Source organism: Xenopus tropicalis, chromosome 2 (genome assembly GCF_000004195.4).
Source record: "Xenopus tropicalis strain Nigerian chromosome 2, UCB_Xtro_10.0, whole genome shotgun sequence".
NCBI classification, from domain to species: domain Eukaryota; kingdom Metazoa; phylum Chordata; class Amphibia; order Anura; family Pipidae; genus Xenopus; species Xenopus tropicalis.
The window spans coordinates 65,215,319-65,232,813 of record NC_030678.2 but is presented as its reverse complement, the minus strand read 5'-3'; the positions used below and the strand labels follow the sequence as shown (position 1 = coordinate 65,232,813).

The window sequence follows — 17,495 nt, the reverse complement described above, 5'->3', positions numbered from 1 at the left end:
AAGCTGCAGGCATACCTTTAGTTGTCTCAATAGTGCCCTTAAGTCTCCCCATATTTCACCTGTTCAGAAGATCAGAAGCCAAACAGGAAAAAAAAACGCTGAGCAGTGCAGTGCGACTTGTTACTGTAGGCGGCGCATGTGCAAACAGCAGGAGAGTCTGGTTGCCATGGCGATGCAGCGATGGAGAACTCTGTGACATCCAGGTGGGGGGAGTGGGGGGGCAGGCGCGGGGGGCAGGTGCGGGGAGCGGTGGAGGTTTTGTGGCAGGAGCGGGGGGGTTTGTGGCAGGAGCGGGGATCTGAGGGGGGGCTGGCTTGTGCTTTTCAGCCCATACAGACATGCTGGACAAGATGGCGGCGCCGTTCACTGAAACAAGTATGTAGGTTCTAGTATGTGTATCTCTGTAAATCTTTCATTAGGCAAGCCAGAAATATAGCGTTTTTACACAGCAATAGTAGTACTATTTAATAGTGTGCTTAATAGGTTTTGACTTTCCTTCTCCTTTAAATTAATCTTTTAGACAATTTTCAACTTAATTTTTTGAGTTTTTTCAGTTATTTAGCTTTTTGTTCAGCAGCTCTCCAGTTTGGAATTTCAGAAGCTATCTGATTGCTAGGGTTTTGTTTACCTTAGAATCCAGGAGGTGGGTTACATGATAGACTGGAATATGAATAAGAGAGGGATTGAATGTAAAGATAAGTCATAAAAAGTAACGATAATAGTACAACTGAAAGCTCACAAAGCTCACAAAGCAACAGTTTTTGGCTCTTGGGGTCAATAATTTGAGAACTATAAATAATGAAGACCAAATGCAAAGTTTCTAGGAATAGGACATTCTATAATACAGTAAAAGTAAATGTAAAGGTGAAACAGCCCTTTAACATTGTGAAATATTCCTTCCTCACTCTAAAGTAGCTTCATCACTATATCATTGCCTATAAATTTAGGCATGTAGCTAAATATTCAGAATTGTATTAAAAAGAAGCATCCTGTTCTTTATAGAAGGGCTGTATTTCACATTCAACAATATGTAGGTTTGGGTCGACAATGTGTAGGTTTGGGCGGGTGGCAGGTCCCTCCCCCTTTGGTGATGTCATAGTGTTGACCCCTCCCTATGTAGGCTGATCCCACCCATAAATAAATAATCAGAGAGGAGTTGGGTTGGGTGCAGGTCATATAGTAGAAGGCTTAGGATTGGGAAGTAGCAAGTTAGGGTCAGGTTTGGGTTAAAAAATTTCGGAGCCGATAATCATTATGTACATAGTGGCTTTATTATTCCAAATAATATCTGGAAACAAATATTTCCTAATACAGTTTTTTAAATATCTTGAATTTTTATTATTTTAGATACCTCTATACTGCTATGCTAATGAATGCTAATAATATGACATTTTTTATATACAGTATGGGAGAATAGAGTTCACTTGACTGAGGTTAACATGACATGAACATCTGTGATTTATGCCTACACATGCATTTTTAGCTCCTTCAAATACTCAGATTTCATAGATACAGCAGATGAGTTGTATTTAGGCTGATGTCAGACGAGGCGTAGAGCGGATATTTTTGGCAAGCGGAAAAGCGCTTGTTGTAAATACTGCCCTACGCCTCCTATATGTGGCTGCACCCGAATGAATGAGATATGCTCGGGGGCAGGCACATGTAGCCGAAATACGCATAAAAACGCTAGACTTTGCATTCTCTCGCGTTTTTATGCGTATTTCGGCTACATGTGCCTGCATCCGAGCGTATCTCATTCATTCGGGTGCAGGCACATGTAGGAGGCGTAGGGCGGTATTTTATGCTTGCCAAAAATATCCGCCCTACGCCTCATCTGGCATTAGCCTTAACTTGAAATATTTTGCTGGGTTTTTTGCCACACGCCTTATTTAAATTCCAGATCTGTGCAATATTTTCTAGCATGAAATGAAAACACAGTTCAGGAGGACAACATGTGTAGCATAAAAATGTTCATAGTTTACTAAATGTGTCATTTTAAACTCTAACATTTTTTCATAAAGAAGTACAAAACTTTACAAAAACTGAAGAAATGGTTAATAAAATGAAAGAGATAGTATAGGTAAGGGAGAATCAAGTTATCACAACACCATGCCTGCAATCACTACCGGTTTCCCATTTACGCTGGATCATATCCCTCAATTCCCTGCATCTGGAGTGAAATTGTCTTTTCAATCTACAACTCCTTTCATATTATGTGTGTTGCTGGGGACCAGATGAGGTTGTGATCCCTTTAACCCATGTTTGCTAAGTTGTTGGGCCCAACAGCGCAGAGCAAGGGAATGCTGTGCGGGCTGAATGCACAATTACAGTTTACATTCTTTTCTGTAGGTAATTCTATCCTTTGCTACAAGGCTCGGCTTATATTGCTTCCAATGAATTATTTTGAAAAATCAGGCAAATGGTGGGGCCAGAGATTAGAATCTAAAGAGATTATTTTTTTAAAGGTTCATTGGGAATGTCAGATCCCTCAGACATAAGGCAGATATTATAGGAGGGGTGCAGGCACTTTCACATAAGGATTTCCTTGTATGCCCCCCCCATATTGCCAACAAAGGGGCCATAAAGTGGGGTGTAATCCAATGCAAACACCATGGTTCCCACTTTCAATGGAGCCCCACAGAACAGTAGCTGCACGCAGAGGCAATTGTGCCCTACATACCCATCCATGGGCGAAATGGAACAGTATATATAATTACCCCTTAATGGGGGCAGAACAATCCTATTGGATTTATTTCATGGTTAAATGATTCCCTATCTTGCTATCTTGCTCCCTTCCCATTGTTCTGCTGATTGGTTGCTGGGGGTGAGGGAAGGATATCACTCCAACTTGCAGCACAGCAGTAAAGTGTGCCTGAGTCTGAGCTTTCAGAAGGAGCCAGCGCTACACATTAGAACTGCTTTCAGGTAACCTATTGTTTCTCCTACTCCCATGTAACTGGGGGAGTCCCAAGCCGCACTTGGATTTCTTACTATTGCGTGCTATTCTGATATATACTGGGAGCTGCTATCTTGATGCTTTCACATTGTTCTGCTAATTGGCTGCTGGGAGGGGGGTGATATCACTTCAACTTGCAGTAGCGGCTGCATTTCCCTCGGCTTATACTCGAGTCAATAAGTTTTTCCAGTTTTCTTAGGTAAAATTAGGTACTTCGGCTTATATTCAGATTGGCTTATACTCGAGTATATACGGTATATATTCTGTTATTTGTTAGCTTGCATACATGTAAAGAGTGACTACAATTTTATTGCACACTTGCTCACTTGGTATGTATGTTGCTCACTTGGTATAAAAATTCAACTCGATTCACCTTACATTGGTTGACACTTCCTGTCTCACTCACCTGAGTCACTAATAAACACATTGAACTTTATTTCTTGGTTATTTGTGAGAAAAACATGAAAGAAGACAGATATTGCTTTTTTTTTTTTTTTCAGATATAGCAATATCTGTCTTCTTTCATGTTTTTCTCACAAATAACCAAGAAATAAAGTTCAATGTGTTTATTAGTGACTCAGGTGAGTGAGACAGGAAGTGTCAACCAATGTAAGGTGAATCGAGTTGAATTTTTATACCTTCTTTTCCAGGTATTTTTATCAGATAGGAAAGATGTGCAGAAGGGGGGTTGATCTCTAGATGTAAAGCTGCCCATACACGTTAAGATTTGCTCGCTTGGCAAGATCGCCAATCGAGCGGATCTTCACCCGATATCCCCACCTACGGTTGGGCGATATCGGGGAGTGTGTAGGCTAACGAGCCAGATACGACTAGATTTTCTAACCTGCCCGATTGAGATCTGGCCGATTTCAGGCCAGATATTGGTCAGGCAGGCCCGTCGGTAGTCCCCATACACTGGCCGATTAGCTGCCGGTCTAAGGGAGAATCGGCCCGTATATGGGGACCTTTAGTCAAGAATGTTTTGACCACTCCTACTCCTCTCTGCTCAGAACACAATCTGCCTGTCCGAACTAAGCCAAGTTAATCAGATTCCCATTTATAATAGTTCCCCTTTAAATTAGAGAGGGTCCAAAGAAGTGCAACTAAGCTGGTAAAGGATATGGAAAATTTCCATTATGGAAAATAGATTGGCCAAGTTAGGGTTGTTTGCACTGGAGAAGAGGTGCTTAATGTAAGGGGACCATATAATAAACTTTCTAATAATTTACCAGTAGGTCCTTGCAGCAGACACAAGGGCATTCATTCATTTTAGAAGAATGAGGTTTTATGTTAATATTCAGAAATGTTTTTTTACAGAGTGAATTGTGGAATTCTCTCCCCAAAGTTACTGTACTGGCAGATATATGAGCTTCAAACACAGGTTGAATAGCTTTTTTTAGCATGGTTATTAGTGCAAAGTTAATCCAGGGCATGGTTCAATTGCCATCTTAGAGTCAGGAATGAATTATTACCCCCTCTGAGCCAATTCAGAGATGCATCACTTGTTTTTATTTATTTATCTGCCTTTACCCAAATCAGTGGTCCCCAACCAGTGGCTCATGAGCAACATGTTGCTCACCAACCCTTTTGATGTTTCTCCTAGTGGCATCAAAGCAATTTCTCATTTGTCAATTTTTTAAAGGAATTACTGTGCCCTGCCAGAAAAATGGCAGCTTAGGCTAGGTAAAACTCAAGACTGAAATCAATGAAAAAGTAAAATCAGAAATAATGAAGTAAAATGCAAGCTTTGTGACAATTTTCAGAAATGTCATAAAAACCGTTCTGTTTAGCATAGCTTTTGTAGTTTGATAGTTTGCAATAGAAAGATGTATTTACCCATTTTTGTTTTGTCAGAATGTGTACTTTCGGAAAATATATGGTTTTCTAGGGTCTCCATACTAGTAGTTAGAGGGTCTTATGGCACATAATACACATGCCGGTAGCTTACATTGCAGCATATTCACTTTGTATGCACTAACTTCCTTTTGGGCTCTCTAAATGCCAGATATATTGGTGATCCTATGCACAGAGGGTATCAAACTGTTCAGTGGACGCTTGGCTTTCATATTTAGGATGTGTTTTCTTGGTACCTAATGCTATGTGGGTGATAAGGTGCTTGAAAGTGGAAGGTTTGATGCGATTTTCAGGTATTTTATCAAAACCATTAATTTTGGGATAGCATTGCGACTTTGTAGTTTGGAGTAGAAAGACATGGATACTCATTTTGAATTCACCCGAATGTGTACTTTCCGAAAATATATGGTTTTGGGGGTCAATGTGTCTTTTTGTGTTTTTACCCCACAGAAAATGCAGTAAACATGTTGAATTTTCAGTAGCTAAAGAGATCTCCGGGGCAATTTGTATGCACTAACTTCCTTTTGGGGTGTCCACATGTCAGATACATCGGTGATCCTCTGTTCTTTTAAAGGGGAAGGAAAGGTAAAATCACTGGGAACACCCAATCTAGTTATATTCACTCTAGTTATATTTGCTCACCTAATGCCCTGGGCATTCTGGTGCTGAACACGTCTGGTGTATTTCTGCAGGAGCATCACAGAGTGCTCAGCTTCTTCTGCTTCTTCATTCGTCAGTGGTTCCGGGCTGGTGCATGTTCAGTAAAGTGAAAAAGATGACTTCTTGCTTAAAGTTAAGCAAGATAAAAATAACTTTTAACATCTTACATAAACATAACATTGACTGGTTCATGGGACTGCATTTTTACTTACAGAAAGGGCATAGGAATTGTAGGACCCCCTTCTCTCCATCTGCATTTTGTAGGCAGGTGGAGAGGAGCGGATGTATTGAACTTTATGCTTCTGGGTTTAGCTGCTATGACAGCTTCGTCCTGAGTGCAGCTATGCAGAGTTGAGATTGGCCCGAAAAGCACAAAAGAATTAATTTTTTCCAACTGATCTCTGCTCCATTCACTGTAGCTGCACTCAGGCAGAAGCTGTGCCTGTCAGTGCAGCTAAACCCAGAAGCGTATAGGAGCAGATCGGCTTCTCTCCACCTGCCTCTAAAATGCAGAGGGAAAGAAGCGGGACATATGCTTCATGTGCCCTTGCACTTATGGTCTCTGGCTATTCATCCTGCTTGACCTGGCTGGCATCCTCTCAACTTTCCTTGACATCTCTCAACACCTTGACACTGCCATCATTTATGGGACTAACTTTGTACCCCGGCAGAGCAGATCCTGTTACATCTTACCGTGGACAGTTCTGTGCATCAAACAAGCCATATACAGTCATAGTAAGATCCAGCTATGGTCAGCAAGATATGCCTCTCTATAATGGTACATCAGCTTTTGCTGAGTCTATTCATCCTTTTCTACTGCACCTATTACTGACTAACCATACTATCTGTTTCAGCCCTTAATCAATGTATCCTAAAAATAATACTAAGTGGCTCAGTTATGCGATAACAGGAGGGGGAATTAATATGAGCACTGGTGTATATAATCCCCAGGCTCTTTAAATACAAATGAAGTGATAATAAGCTCATCCCGTAAATTATTTGGTCCGGGTGTATAAACCCCGGAACCCTCCACCTCCAACACACGACTTTTAAAACAGTCCTGGCAATGTTATTGGGAAATACACTAACCAAAGACAAGTGGTGGTCCAGGTGCAGCGCCCTGAACCCGTAGCCTGAGGTATTAAACGAACATCAATTTGCACTCCTTGGTTCACTAAAACTTGTCTTTATTGTAGAGATCTTAAAACAAAGAAAGTCCTGACGCGTTTCGTATACAAAGATACATAGTCATAGGCACAAAGTTCAAACGCACAAACACAAACAGCTATTTAAAATACAAAAGCGGAAATGACATCAAAATTCTAATTAATGCATATGCAAATTATTAACCCCTTATAGATGTTTTCATGATCTCCTAAAACTGGAATGCATCTATTGCTACTTTTTAACCCTTTAAGTGCCACAGGACATAGAATCTACATCCTATGTATAAAAGTGCCTAAGTGCCACAGGACGTAGATTCTACGTCCTGCTGCACTTCCGGGTTTGGGAGCGGAGGAGCGGCTTTTAAAGCCGCTCCTTCGCTCCCCGCTCATTCCCCAGCCCTTAGACAACGAGCAGAGGCGGGGAACGAGTGGCCCCTGGGACGCGATTGTCCAGGGGCCACATAGGAAAAGTCGGGCACGCTGTCTGTAATTGCCTATCATTTCCTGCTCTCCAGTCCCTACCCCTCCCTCCCCCTTACTCTGCACACTCACAGATCGAAGTAAGAAGCAGCAGCATGGCTCCTGGGTCCTTCCTCCAACCTCCAGATGATCTGTGTGACTGCTTGTCCCAAGTGTTAAAAATCACACATACACACACATAATACACTAATACACACGTATACTTACACACACAGAAACACATACATTTTGGGGGAGGGTCGGGGGGTTTCACACATTCACAGCACTTAAAGCACTCACACTTACTTGTACACACACAAATGCACAGAAAACACATTTTGCCTAGTATACACACACATAGTAACATAGAAACATAGTAAGTTGGGTTGAAAAAAGACATACGTCCATCACGTTCAACCATAATGCCTATATATAACCTGCCTAACTACTAGTTGATCCAGAGGAAGGCAAAAAACCCCATCTGAAGCCTCTCTAATTTGCCGCAGAGGGGAAAAAATTCCTTCCTGACTCCAAGATGGCAATCGAACCAGTCCCTGGATCAACTTGTACTAAGAGCTATCTCCCATAATCCTGTATTCCCTCACTTTCTAAGAATCCATTCAGCCCCTTCTTACAGTTATATAATCTATCAGCCAGCACGACTGATTCAGGGAGGGAATTCCACAACTTCACAGCTCTCACAGTAAAAAATCCTTTCTGAATATTTACATGGAACCTCCCTTCTTCTAAACGGAGTGGGTGCCCTCGTGTCCGTTGGAAGGACCTACTGGTAAATAAAACATTAGAAAGGTTATTATATGATCCCCTTATATATTTATACATAGTTATCATGTCACACACTCACAGATTTAGAGTGTTTTATGTTGGTACGTTATGAAATGTGGGGGTACATAATGGAGCAAAATGCAAGCTTTGTGACAATTTTCAGAAATGTCATAAAAATTGTTATGGTTAGCATAGCTTTGTAGTTTGGTAGTTTGGAGTAGAAAGATGTATTTACCCATTTTTGTTTTGTAAGAATATGTACTTTCAGAAAATGTATGGTTTTCTAGGGTCTCCGTACTGCTAGGGGGTCTTTTGGCACATAATACATATACCGAGTGCAAAAACTGCAGGAGGCGAAGCTTCATATGTAAAAATTCATATGCTTTATTTTTATTTTGGTGCCCCTGTATGCCACACAGTTTGATAAAGCTATGCGTAGACCCCTGGCGTTCATATTTAGGGTGTTTTATGTTGATACGTTACAAAATGTGGGGGTACATAATGAAGTAAAATGCAAGCTTTGTGACAATTTTCAGAAATGTCATAAAAACCATACTGTTTAGCATAGCTTTGTAGTTTGGTAGTTTGCAGTAGAAAGATGTATTTACCCATTTATGTTTTGTCAGAATGTGTACTTTTGGAAAATGTATGGTTTTCTGGGGTCTCTGTACTGTTAGGGGGTCTTGTGGCACATAATACACATACTGGGTGCAAAAATTGCACAAGCTGGAGCGTCACATGTGAAAATTCATATGCACTATTTTTATTTGGGTGCCACTGTACACCACATAGTTTGGTAAATCTATGCATATAGGGCATCAAACTGTTCAGTAGACCCCTGGCATTCATATTTAGAATGTTTTATGTTGATACATTACAACATGTGGGGGTACATAATGAAGTATAATGCAAGCTTTGTGACAATTTTCAGCAATGTCATAAAAACCGTTCTGTTTAGCATAGCTTTGTAGTTTGGTAGTTTGCAGTAGAAAGATGTATTTGCCCATTTTTGTTTTGTCAGAATGCGTACTTTCGGAAAATATATGGTTTTTAGGGTCTCCATACTGTTAGGGGGTCTTATGGCACATAATACACATGCCGGTAGCTTACATTGCAGCATATTCACTTTGTATGCACTAACTTCCTTTTGGGCTCTCTAAATGCCAGATATATTGGTGATCCTATGCACAGTGGGTATCAAACTGTTCAGTGGATGCTTGGCTTTCATATTTAGGATGTGTTTTCTTGGTACCTAATGCTATGTGGGCGATAAGGTGCTTGAAAGTGGAAGGTTTGATGCGATTTTCAGGTATTTCATCAAAACCGTTAATTTTGGGATATCATTGCGACTCTGTAGTTTGGAGTAGAAAGACATGGATACTCATTTTGAATTCACCCGAATGTGTACTTTCCGAAAATATATGGTTTTGGGGGGGTCAATGTGTTTTTTTGTGTTTTTACCCCACAGAAAATGCAGTAAACATGTTAAATTTTCAGTAGCTAAAGAGTTCTCCGGGGCAATTTGTATGCACTAACTTCCTTTTGGGGTGTCTACATGTCAGATACATCGGTGATCCTATGCACAATGGGCATCAAACTGTTCGATGGACCCTTGGCTTTGATATTTAGGATGTGTTTTCTTGGTGCCTAATGCTATGTGGGAGATAAGGTGCTTGAAAGTGGAAGCTTTGAGGTGATTTTTTTGAATTTTCATAATTTTTTATAGAAACTGCTAAATTCAGGAAAGCTTTGCTGTTTGGTACTTTGGAGTTGGAAGACATGGTTACCCATTTCGGATTCAGCAGAATGTGTACTTTTCAAAAATATATGGTTTCCTGGGGTAAACCTAATGTTCCAGGATTTTTGGCTTTGGAATATAAAGTATGCTGTATTCTGCTGTAATGCTTTGAAAATTCAATAATTTATTGCTGGGAGTTTTTGATCTATAGAAGTGAGAAATCTCCATAAGGCTATACATATCGGGTATTGGCACGTTCGGGAGACATAAAGCTTTCCAAATCAGTTGAATTTTTGTCCATAAAATAAATTATGTTTCTGGTATAAATCCCTATATTATGAAAAATATAAATTTTTCTTTTTTTTTTTGTATTTCGAGCTCTAAATCATGTTCCAGAAGTGGAAATACACAAAAACTCAGGCAGATTTGGAAAGCTCAGGTTCTTCTGAAAAAATCAATATATAGTTTGCCTACCTAAACTTAACCCTTCTCCCAGTAAAAACCCCCCAACTGAGAGAGCACAGAATGTTTACAAAACGTCTGGCACTGAGGGGAACAGAGATGTGAAATTCTGCTGGCACTTAAAGGGTTAAACAAAATATATATACAAATATAATCAATAAATACAATGTTGCAAAATATATACAATTAACATTATCCATAAAATGTCAGGGAATGTAGCCAAACTGATCCTAACAGCACCTCCTGTACTGCTGCTGATCACGCTCTGAGATACTTGTATATATCCACAAGTTACACATCGTGCTGCTCCACAGCAGTAGGTGCCCATTAATTGTAATGTTAATTGTATATATTTTGCATCATTGTATTTATTGATTATCTTTGTATATATTTTGTGTAAAAAGTAGCAATAGATGCATTCCAGTTTGAAATTGCTGTATCTCAATTTTATTTGTAATACTAATGTTTTAGGAGATCATGAAAACATCTATAAGGGGATAATAATTTGCATATGCATTAATTAGCATTTTGATGTCATTTCCACTTTTGTATATTAAATAGCTGTTTGTGCTCATTTGAAATTTGTGCCCTGACTACTTATCTTTTGTATAAGAAACACGTCAGGACTTTCTTTGTTTTAAGATCTCTACAATAAAGACAAGTAGTGGACCAAGGAGTGCATGCAATTTCTCTTCAAATTGATGTTCGCTTAATACATGTATACTGCAAAAACCAAACTGTTCACTTTTCTATGTTTTATATAAAAAACATATGAACAAAAGTAATGTATACATTTTATAAGTATATTTAATAATATTTAAAGATTAATTAAAAAAAGTATATTTATATTTTATATGTATACTTTTTCTAAGCTAATATATATGTTTATAAAAGAAAGACTTGCAATAACTATCTTGCACAAACAGCATAACTCTTTTCCAGTGGATTTCTTCACTTTTCTTCACTCATAATAAAAATCTTTACTCCAGGTTTTAGCCAGAGTAACAAACTTCATCCTGTTTGCTTGCTTTAATTGTTTTTGACACTTGTTTTTTTGCAAAAAAATAAAAAGCTTGCCAAGTTTTAGGTTGTACACATACACACACAAAATTGATGCAAGAGAACAAGATTGAGTTAAAGAGCTTGTATTTCCGTACATAGATGCACCAGACCATCAACTAATCAGCCCTATCAAGTCTGTCCTAGTCTGATGCACTACTGTTTTTACCCAGGCTGGTGCCTTTTGTTTCCTGGGGAGAAAAAACTTCAGCACATTAATACAGAATTTTGTGATGGTGAAACTTTAAGGCTTATTTATTAGGCACAACTGCACTTGTGGTTGATCCACTGTACATTATAGGTACTTGATTCTAAAGCTGCTCCTTGCACTTGCTTGTTTTGGGGTAAACAGCACTGCGCAGTGTGCCTATTAACACAAGGGAAACCTAGAGCTACTACCCAGTGGCGTAGCGAGGGGGGTGCCGAGGGGGCCATGGCCCCGGGCGGCGTATCAGAAGGGGCGGCGGCAATCACCATGATATAACGTACCCCCAACAGACCATCGGCGGCGGCTCCTTCTCTCTTACAGGCAACAGGCGCTTTTATAAGGTTGCGCCCGTGCGTATGACGTCACACGTCAGCGACGAGGCGCAACCTTATAGAAGCGCCTGTTGCCTGTAAGAGAGAAGGAGCCGCCGCCGATGGTCTGTTGGGGGTATGTCCTATGGGGGAAATTGGGGGCACTGTGTGGGGGCTACTGTCTATGGGGAAATTGGGGCACTTTCCATGGGGGGGCCAGGTCTTTGTGGGGTATTGTGTATGGGGGCACTTCCTATTGGGGGCACTGTGTATGGGGCAATTGGGGCTCTGTGTATGAGGGCACTTTCTATTGGGGGGCAAGGTCTTTGGGGGGTATTGTCTATGGGGACACTGTGTATGGGGCAATTGGGGCACTGTGTATGGGGGCACTTCCTATTGGGGGCACTTTGTATGGGGCAATTGGGGGCACTGTTTATGGGGGCACTTTCTATTGGGGGAACTGTGTATGGGGCAATTGGGGCACTGTGTATGGGGGTACTTTCTGTGGGGGGGCAAGGTCTTTGGGGGGTACTGTCTATGGGGGAACTGTGTATGGGGAAATTGGGGCACTGTGTATGGGGGCACTTCCTATTGGGGGCACTGTCTAAGGGCAATTGGGGGCACTGTGTGGAGGGGGGGCTGTCTATGGGGACACTGTGTATGGGGCAATTGGAGGCACTGTCTATGGGGAAATTGGGGCACTTTCTATGGGCAATTGGAGGCAATGTGTGTGGGGGGCACTGTGTATGGGGCAATTGGGGGCACTGTGTATGGGGGTACTGTCTATGGGGCAGTTGTATGGGGGGACCGTGGCCAGAATAGCGTTAGGGGTGCCTGGCCAGCATAGTGTTAGGGGGCACTGTGGTAGGGTGACCCTAATACTTTTTATGTCTGTGTGTCCTGTACTGATGGGAGGGGCCCCGTGATTTCTGATGGCGGCCCTGCCACCATCAGAAATAGAGGGGCGGCAAATTTCCGGTCGGCCCCAGGCGACGAAAGCCCACGCTACGCCACTGCTACTACCACCTCAAAGGAGATCCCACAGTGATCTGTTTCAGTAAATGCAGTGTAATAAATTGTGCCATGGTGCAGTCATTAGAAATGCTGAGCTTAAAGGCTGAGTAGTAATTAATTCAAAGTCACATTACATGGGATTTATAATCAGCCCCATGCTAACATTAAAAAATGGTCTAACAACAAAAGAAGAAGCTGCTGTGAACAACTTTGAAAGCATGGAGTGGTATGGTGTGGTTTGGGTGGGGTAGATGTGCACAGTAAAGTGAAAAGCCGACTTTTATGTTAAAGTTCGGCTTTTCACTCTACTGTGCATGCGTGCGTGCGGAACCAGCAAGGAAGAAGTGATCACAGCTACCCCGGGCTGGTGCTGTTCTCTCTGAACAGGGGCACCAGCCCGGGGTAAAAAGTAGGCGATTTAAGTCACTTGGGGGTGCCTAATATTTTGGCACCCCCAAGTGACTTTGCCTTTCTTTCTCCTTTAAATGAGCAAGATTTCAACAAGGTAATAATACCAAATATTTGTTTAAAGCTAGGTCAAAAGTATCTATTTTTGTTTTTCACCTTTTTCACTTGTAGATGTGAATGACTTAAGTTCACTTTGTCTAGAATTGCTCAGTAATCAACATTGTGGGTGCTGCTGTGTTCATGTTGTATTTATAAATTAAATTACAAAAAGTAAACCATGCTTTTAGCATGTAAGAACCTCAAAGTTTATTTTAACTATAAATATGTTCTATTTTTGTTTAAATTTTTTTGCATTTTCTTTTTCAGTGCCACAGTAAACAGGACATAAATAACAAGTAAGTCAGAGTAAATGTGTCCTTTTTTATGGTGTTACTAATAGTTTGCTTGTCTGTGATGTTATGGCTTCCAGTAAAGAGCTCTGCCTGTAGAAGTAGGAAGCAGGTCCTCTTCTCTGTGATTTCCTGATCTGGCTTCAGTTGCACACTCTTATGGTCTGTATAAACAGAGAAAAGGACCTGATGTGGTGAGTGATGGTGCCCGCCAGCCCTTTGGAGGGGGGCAAGGTGTTTAATCAGGATTTTGTTCTCCTTTAGGGGATTTTCAGTTTGAATGTAATACAGGTATGGGATCTTTTATCTTGAAAACTCATTATCCAGAAAGATCTAAAATATTTAAAACAAAAAAATCATATATTGCATAATGCCAACTTTTTTCTCTGTGATAATCGGTACATTGAATTTGATCCCAACTAAGATATTATTTCCTTATCAGAGGAAAACGATACTATTGGGATTATTTAATGTTTCGGTTTTCTTAGTAGGTTTAATTTATGGTGGTCCAAATTGCAGAAAGATCCCTTAACCAGAAATCCCTGGTTTAGAGAATTCTGGATAGTGATTAAGCTATATCATATATATAGTATAGTGATCCAGCTATATCATATTAGACACTCAGATAATATGATGTTGTGTATGAATGGGTGGAATCAATTTATTTAGATGACAAACAAAATTTCTTGTTTCAATTAATAGCAAAAATGGCACTTAAAATGTTTTTTGTTTTTTTTAAATTTACCAATGATAGTCAAATTACCAAGTTTATATACTTTGTGCAAAGACCCAATTTTTTAGAGAAGCTGAAATTTTTAAAAAGGGAACTCCAGCCAGAAAATAAAATTCCACACAACCTTTTAATATACAATACCAAATGGTTTTTAAAGGTAACCTGTTACCCCAAAATAAAAAAAATAATAAGTCCTTTTCAGCCACTAAACCCCCAAAACTTTTTTTTTTTTAAATGAAAACATCCATAAATTTATTTACAAATCTTAGACATCAATCATATATTGCCTTTCCCGCCTTTATTCCTCAGGCATATTTCTTATCACTTTCCCTTTCACTACTAACTGTGTATAATTATGTAGCCTGTGAATGGGCATCAGGCCCCACAACTAATTTATATAGCATAAGTAAAATTTATTTTGATTGATTAACACAATTAAAACACCTTATTTCTTAGTTTGTCTATTTCTTAAGTAGACAGGTCCCCTAAAAGGTGTTCTGTTAATGTAATTGCAATAGAAAATAGTATTTGTGTAGCCCTTTCTGTGCTTATTGTTGTTTCTGATTTTTGAAACAATGTAGCAAAAGCCAGCTCTCCTCTAGGTCTGCAAAGTGTACAGAATCAGACTCGCCATGAGGAGTTAATTTTTTTTATCAATTTGGTAGAGAATCCCTTTTTAAACCTTAATGCTCTGGAAGCATTATATTTATTGATTTATTTATATTTGTTATATTTCCTTTTTTGGTCTTTCCAACCCTTTACAAATTTTTATATTTAAACACTGTTTACAAAATATGAATACCTTTTTTGTACTAAAGCAGATCATTTTGCAAGAATGCATTTTGCACCTAAGGTATGTAATTAGGTAACAGAAAAATGCACCATATCTACAGTATAGGCATATAGATATGGTGCATACAAAATTGCAAAAGAGTAATAATATCTACAGGCACTTGGTGGCTTTGTTTTTTGTCTCGGGGGGTCCCCTCTAACGCACAAAAGAACAGTCAACTGTTTGAATCCCAATAACATTTGCATTAGGCTTATGAAGTTAAGGGATAGTGACAAACATTTCCCACTTTTTTTAAAATAGTGTTATATGGTGAAACTGGTTATGTCTAACATAAACCATACCTCAGTATTGTCCCTGCATAGGAAGAATTTCATACAATTTTACATTTTGTGCATACTTTTGGGACTTTCTGGAAGCATGTATAAAATGTTGAAGGTACCTATTATGGTTTCATACAGATGTGGGAAAGCATGAAAAAGGTGTGAAAATCCTACTGTCTACATGTCAGTTTGTTTTTAAACATTTAGGCCTTTGTCATTAGTAAGATGTATTTTTACATGTATTTATGCATTTATTTATAACACCACCAATGTACACAGTGCTTTTCAAGTTGTAAGAACAAACAGAGATATAGTTATTATAAGTTATACAATCAAAATAAGTTAACCTGTACTTAAGTGCTTAGGTGGATAGGTTACTGTCTCAAAGAACTTACAGCCTATTAAGAAATGGAAACAGAAACAAAAAGGGGGTGGGGTAAGTGTATAGATCAATAGTGTAATGCTGCATAGGAAGACAAGCAATTATAGTTATTCAAGAGGCAGCGGAGGGGGCGGTGGGAGAACCAGTGAAAAAATTTGTATGCATGACTCAGCTGCTGTGGTGAACTGTTTGGTTGTCCTGAGCTGAGCGCAAAGTCTGGAAGAAAGTGTATAGGGAGAGCTGTGTATAAAGAGGATCAGAAGAATGCAGGGCACTGAAGGACAGCATAAGAATATTATATTTAATGTGCCACATGATCATAAGCCATGAGGCTGATTTTAGTGGTGAGGTGGTAGGGAGAGATTTAGATAAAGGTGAGATTATAGATAACATTATCCCTGAAGTATATCAGATTTTTTTTAAAAAAATCCATACATGTAAATAACCATTTTCTATTTTCTTTTAGATAGAAGATTGCTGAATGAAATTAATGAAGGCACAAAATAACATACAGTTTACTCAACACAAATGATGTCCTGTATTTATTGTATTTCATATGACTTATAATAAAGAATTTATTCAGCACATATTTTGTGTATTGTATACATCTTTAGATAGTTTTACGGTTTACCAAGCCCTTTCTTAACAAAAAACAGGAGAATGCTCGGTTCGAAGAAAATATCCAGTTAATATATTTTCTTCTTTAATCTTTTCTTTATTTTTTTCTATAATCCCTTCTATACCAGTACAAATATAAAAGCCCAGATACTCAGCCAAGCATAAAGAATGTAAAGAAGGTTTTTGTTTGATGCAGAAAGATGATATGATCTCTCTTTTGGGCACATTTTGTGTATATCATGATAAGAACTTCTCTTTTGTGGATTAGCCATTCTTCTATTCTTATTTCAAGCACTGAAACAAGATTTGCCCCATATTACAAGATACACTATTTAAAGGACAAGGAAAGTGAAATTTGTATTACTTATTGATGTGTAGGACAGACACCTTGACCCGATAACCATGTTGTTTTCTTAACAATTGTATTTATTGTTTCAAAATTTTACAAACAAATCATTATAAAACACTACCCTTGTAAATGTATTTTGTTTTTATTTCTTCGCCACTAAATATTACCTTAGTAAGGTAAGTGTTTATCTATTGACAATTACTTGATACAGCCTTTTAAAATAAAATCAGCCTCTACAAAGGGATATTACTATTTTACAAAATTATCCAATGCATGACAGTAAGGGGAGTTATATTTCCACTCTATGACAATCGCTTTCTTAGCATACATGAGTAAAATGGCGATCTCAGTTTGTTTTGCCCTAGATGGTGTGGTGTCATGAATCATTAGAAAGGTGATAGCATTCAATGGGAATGTGAGTTCTAAAGTATGAGAGCTATATTCTGCAGTTTCAACCCAGAAAGACCTTGTGTTGATAGGACCATACCATATGTAAAAAATTAACAGCAGATTGATTGTAATTATATACTTAAGTTGGGTTGAAAAAAGAAGAATCTGCCATTCAAACCCAAAACTGTACTGCATACTCAAGGTGGGCCCATTCTAGGGACCTAAAATGATGTTTTCACCCATTGAAATAATGCCCTCTTTTATGCAAGACAGTACTTTTTTTGAGTTTAGTAGCCAAGGAATGACAATGCCTGGAATTAGACAACTTGTTATCTGCAAAAAGGCAAAGAACCAAGGACAGACCCCTGTGGTACTCCACTTACAACACTGGTTCAATTAGCAAATGTTCCATTTACCACCACTCTTTCTAATCTATTCTT

The 17,495-nt window shown here is 39.1% G+C and overlaps 1 protein-coding gene across 2 annotated transcripts in view; it reads left to right on the top strand.

The window, feature by feature from the left end:
• The window catches only part of mybph (myosin binding protein H), an 84,650-nt gene extending 67,855 nt beyond the window's left edge, over positions 1-16,795 (top strand). Inside the window, exons 9-10 of one of the 2 annotated variants that reach the window (XM_012963122.3) lie at positions 13,448-13,476; positions 16,165-16,795. In XM_012963122.3, coding sequence (XP_012818576.1) covers positions 13,448-13,458 — 11 coding nt within the window. In that variant the 3' untranslated portion in view covers positions 13,459-13,476; positions 16,165-16,795. 2 annotated transcript variants of the gene reach the window in all.
• Positions 16,796-17,495: the final 700 nt, after the last annotated feature.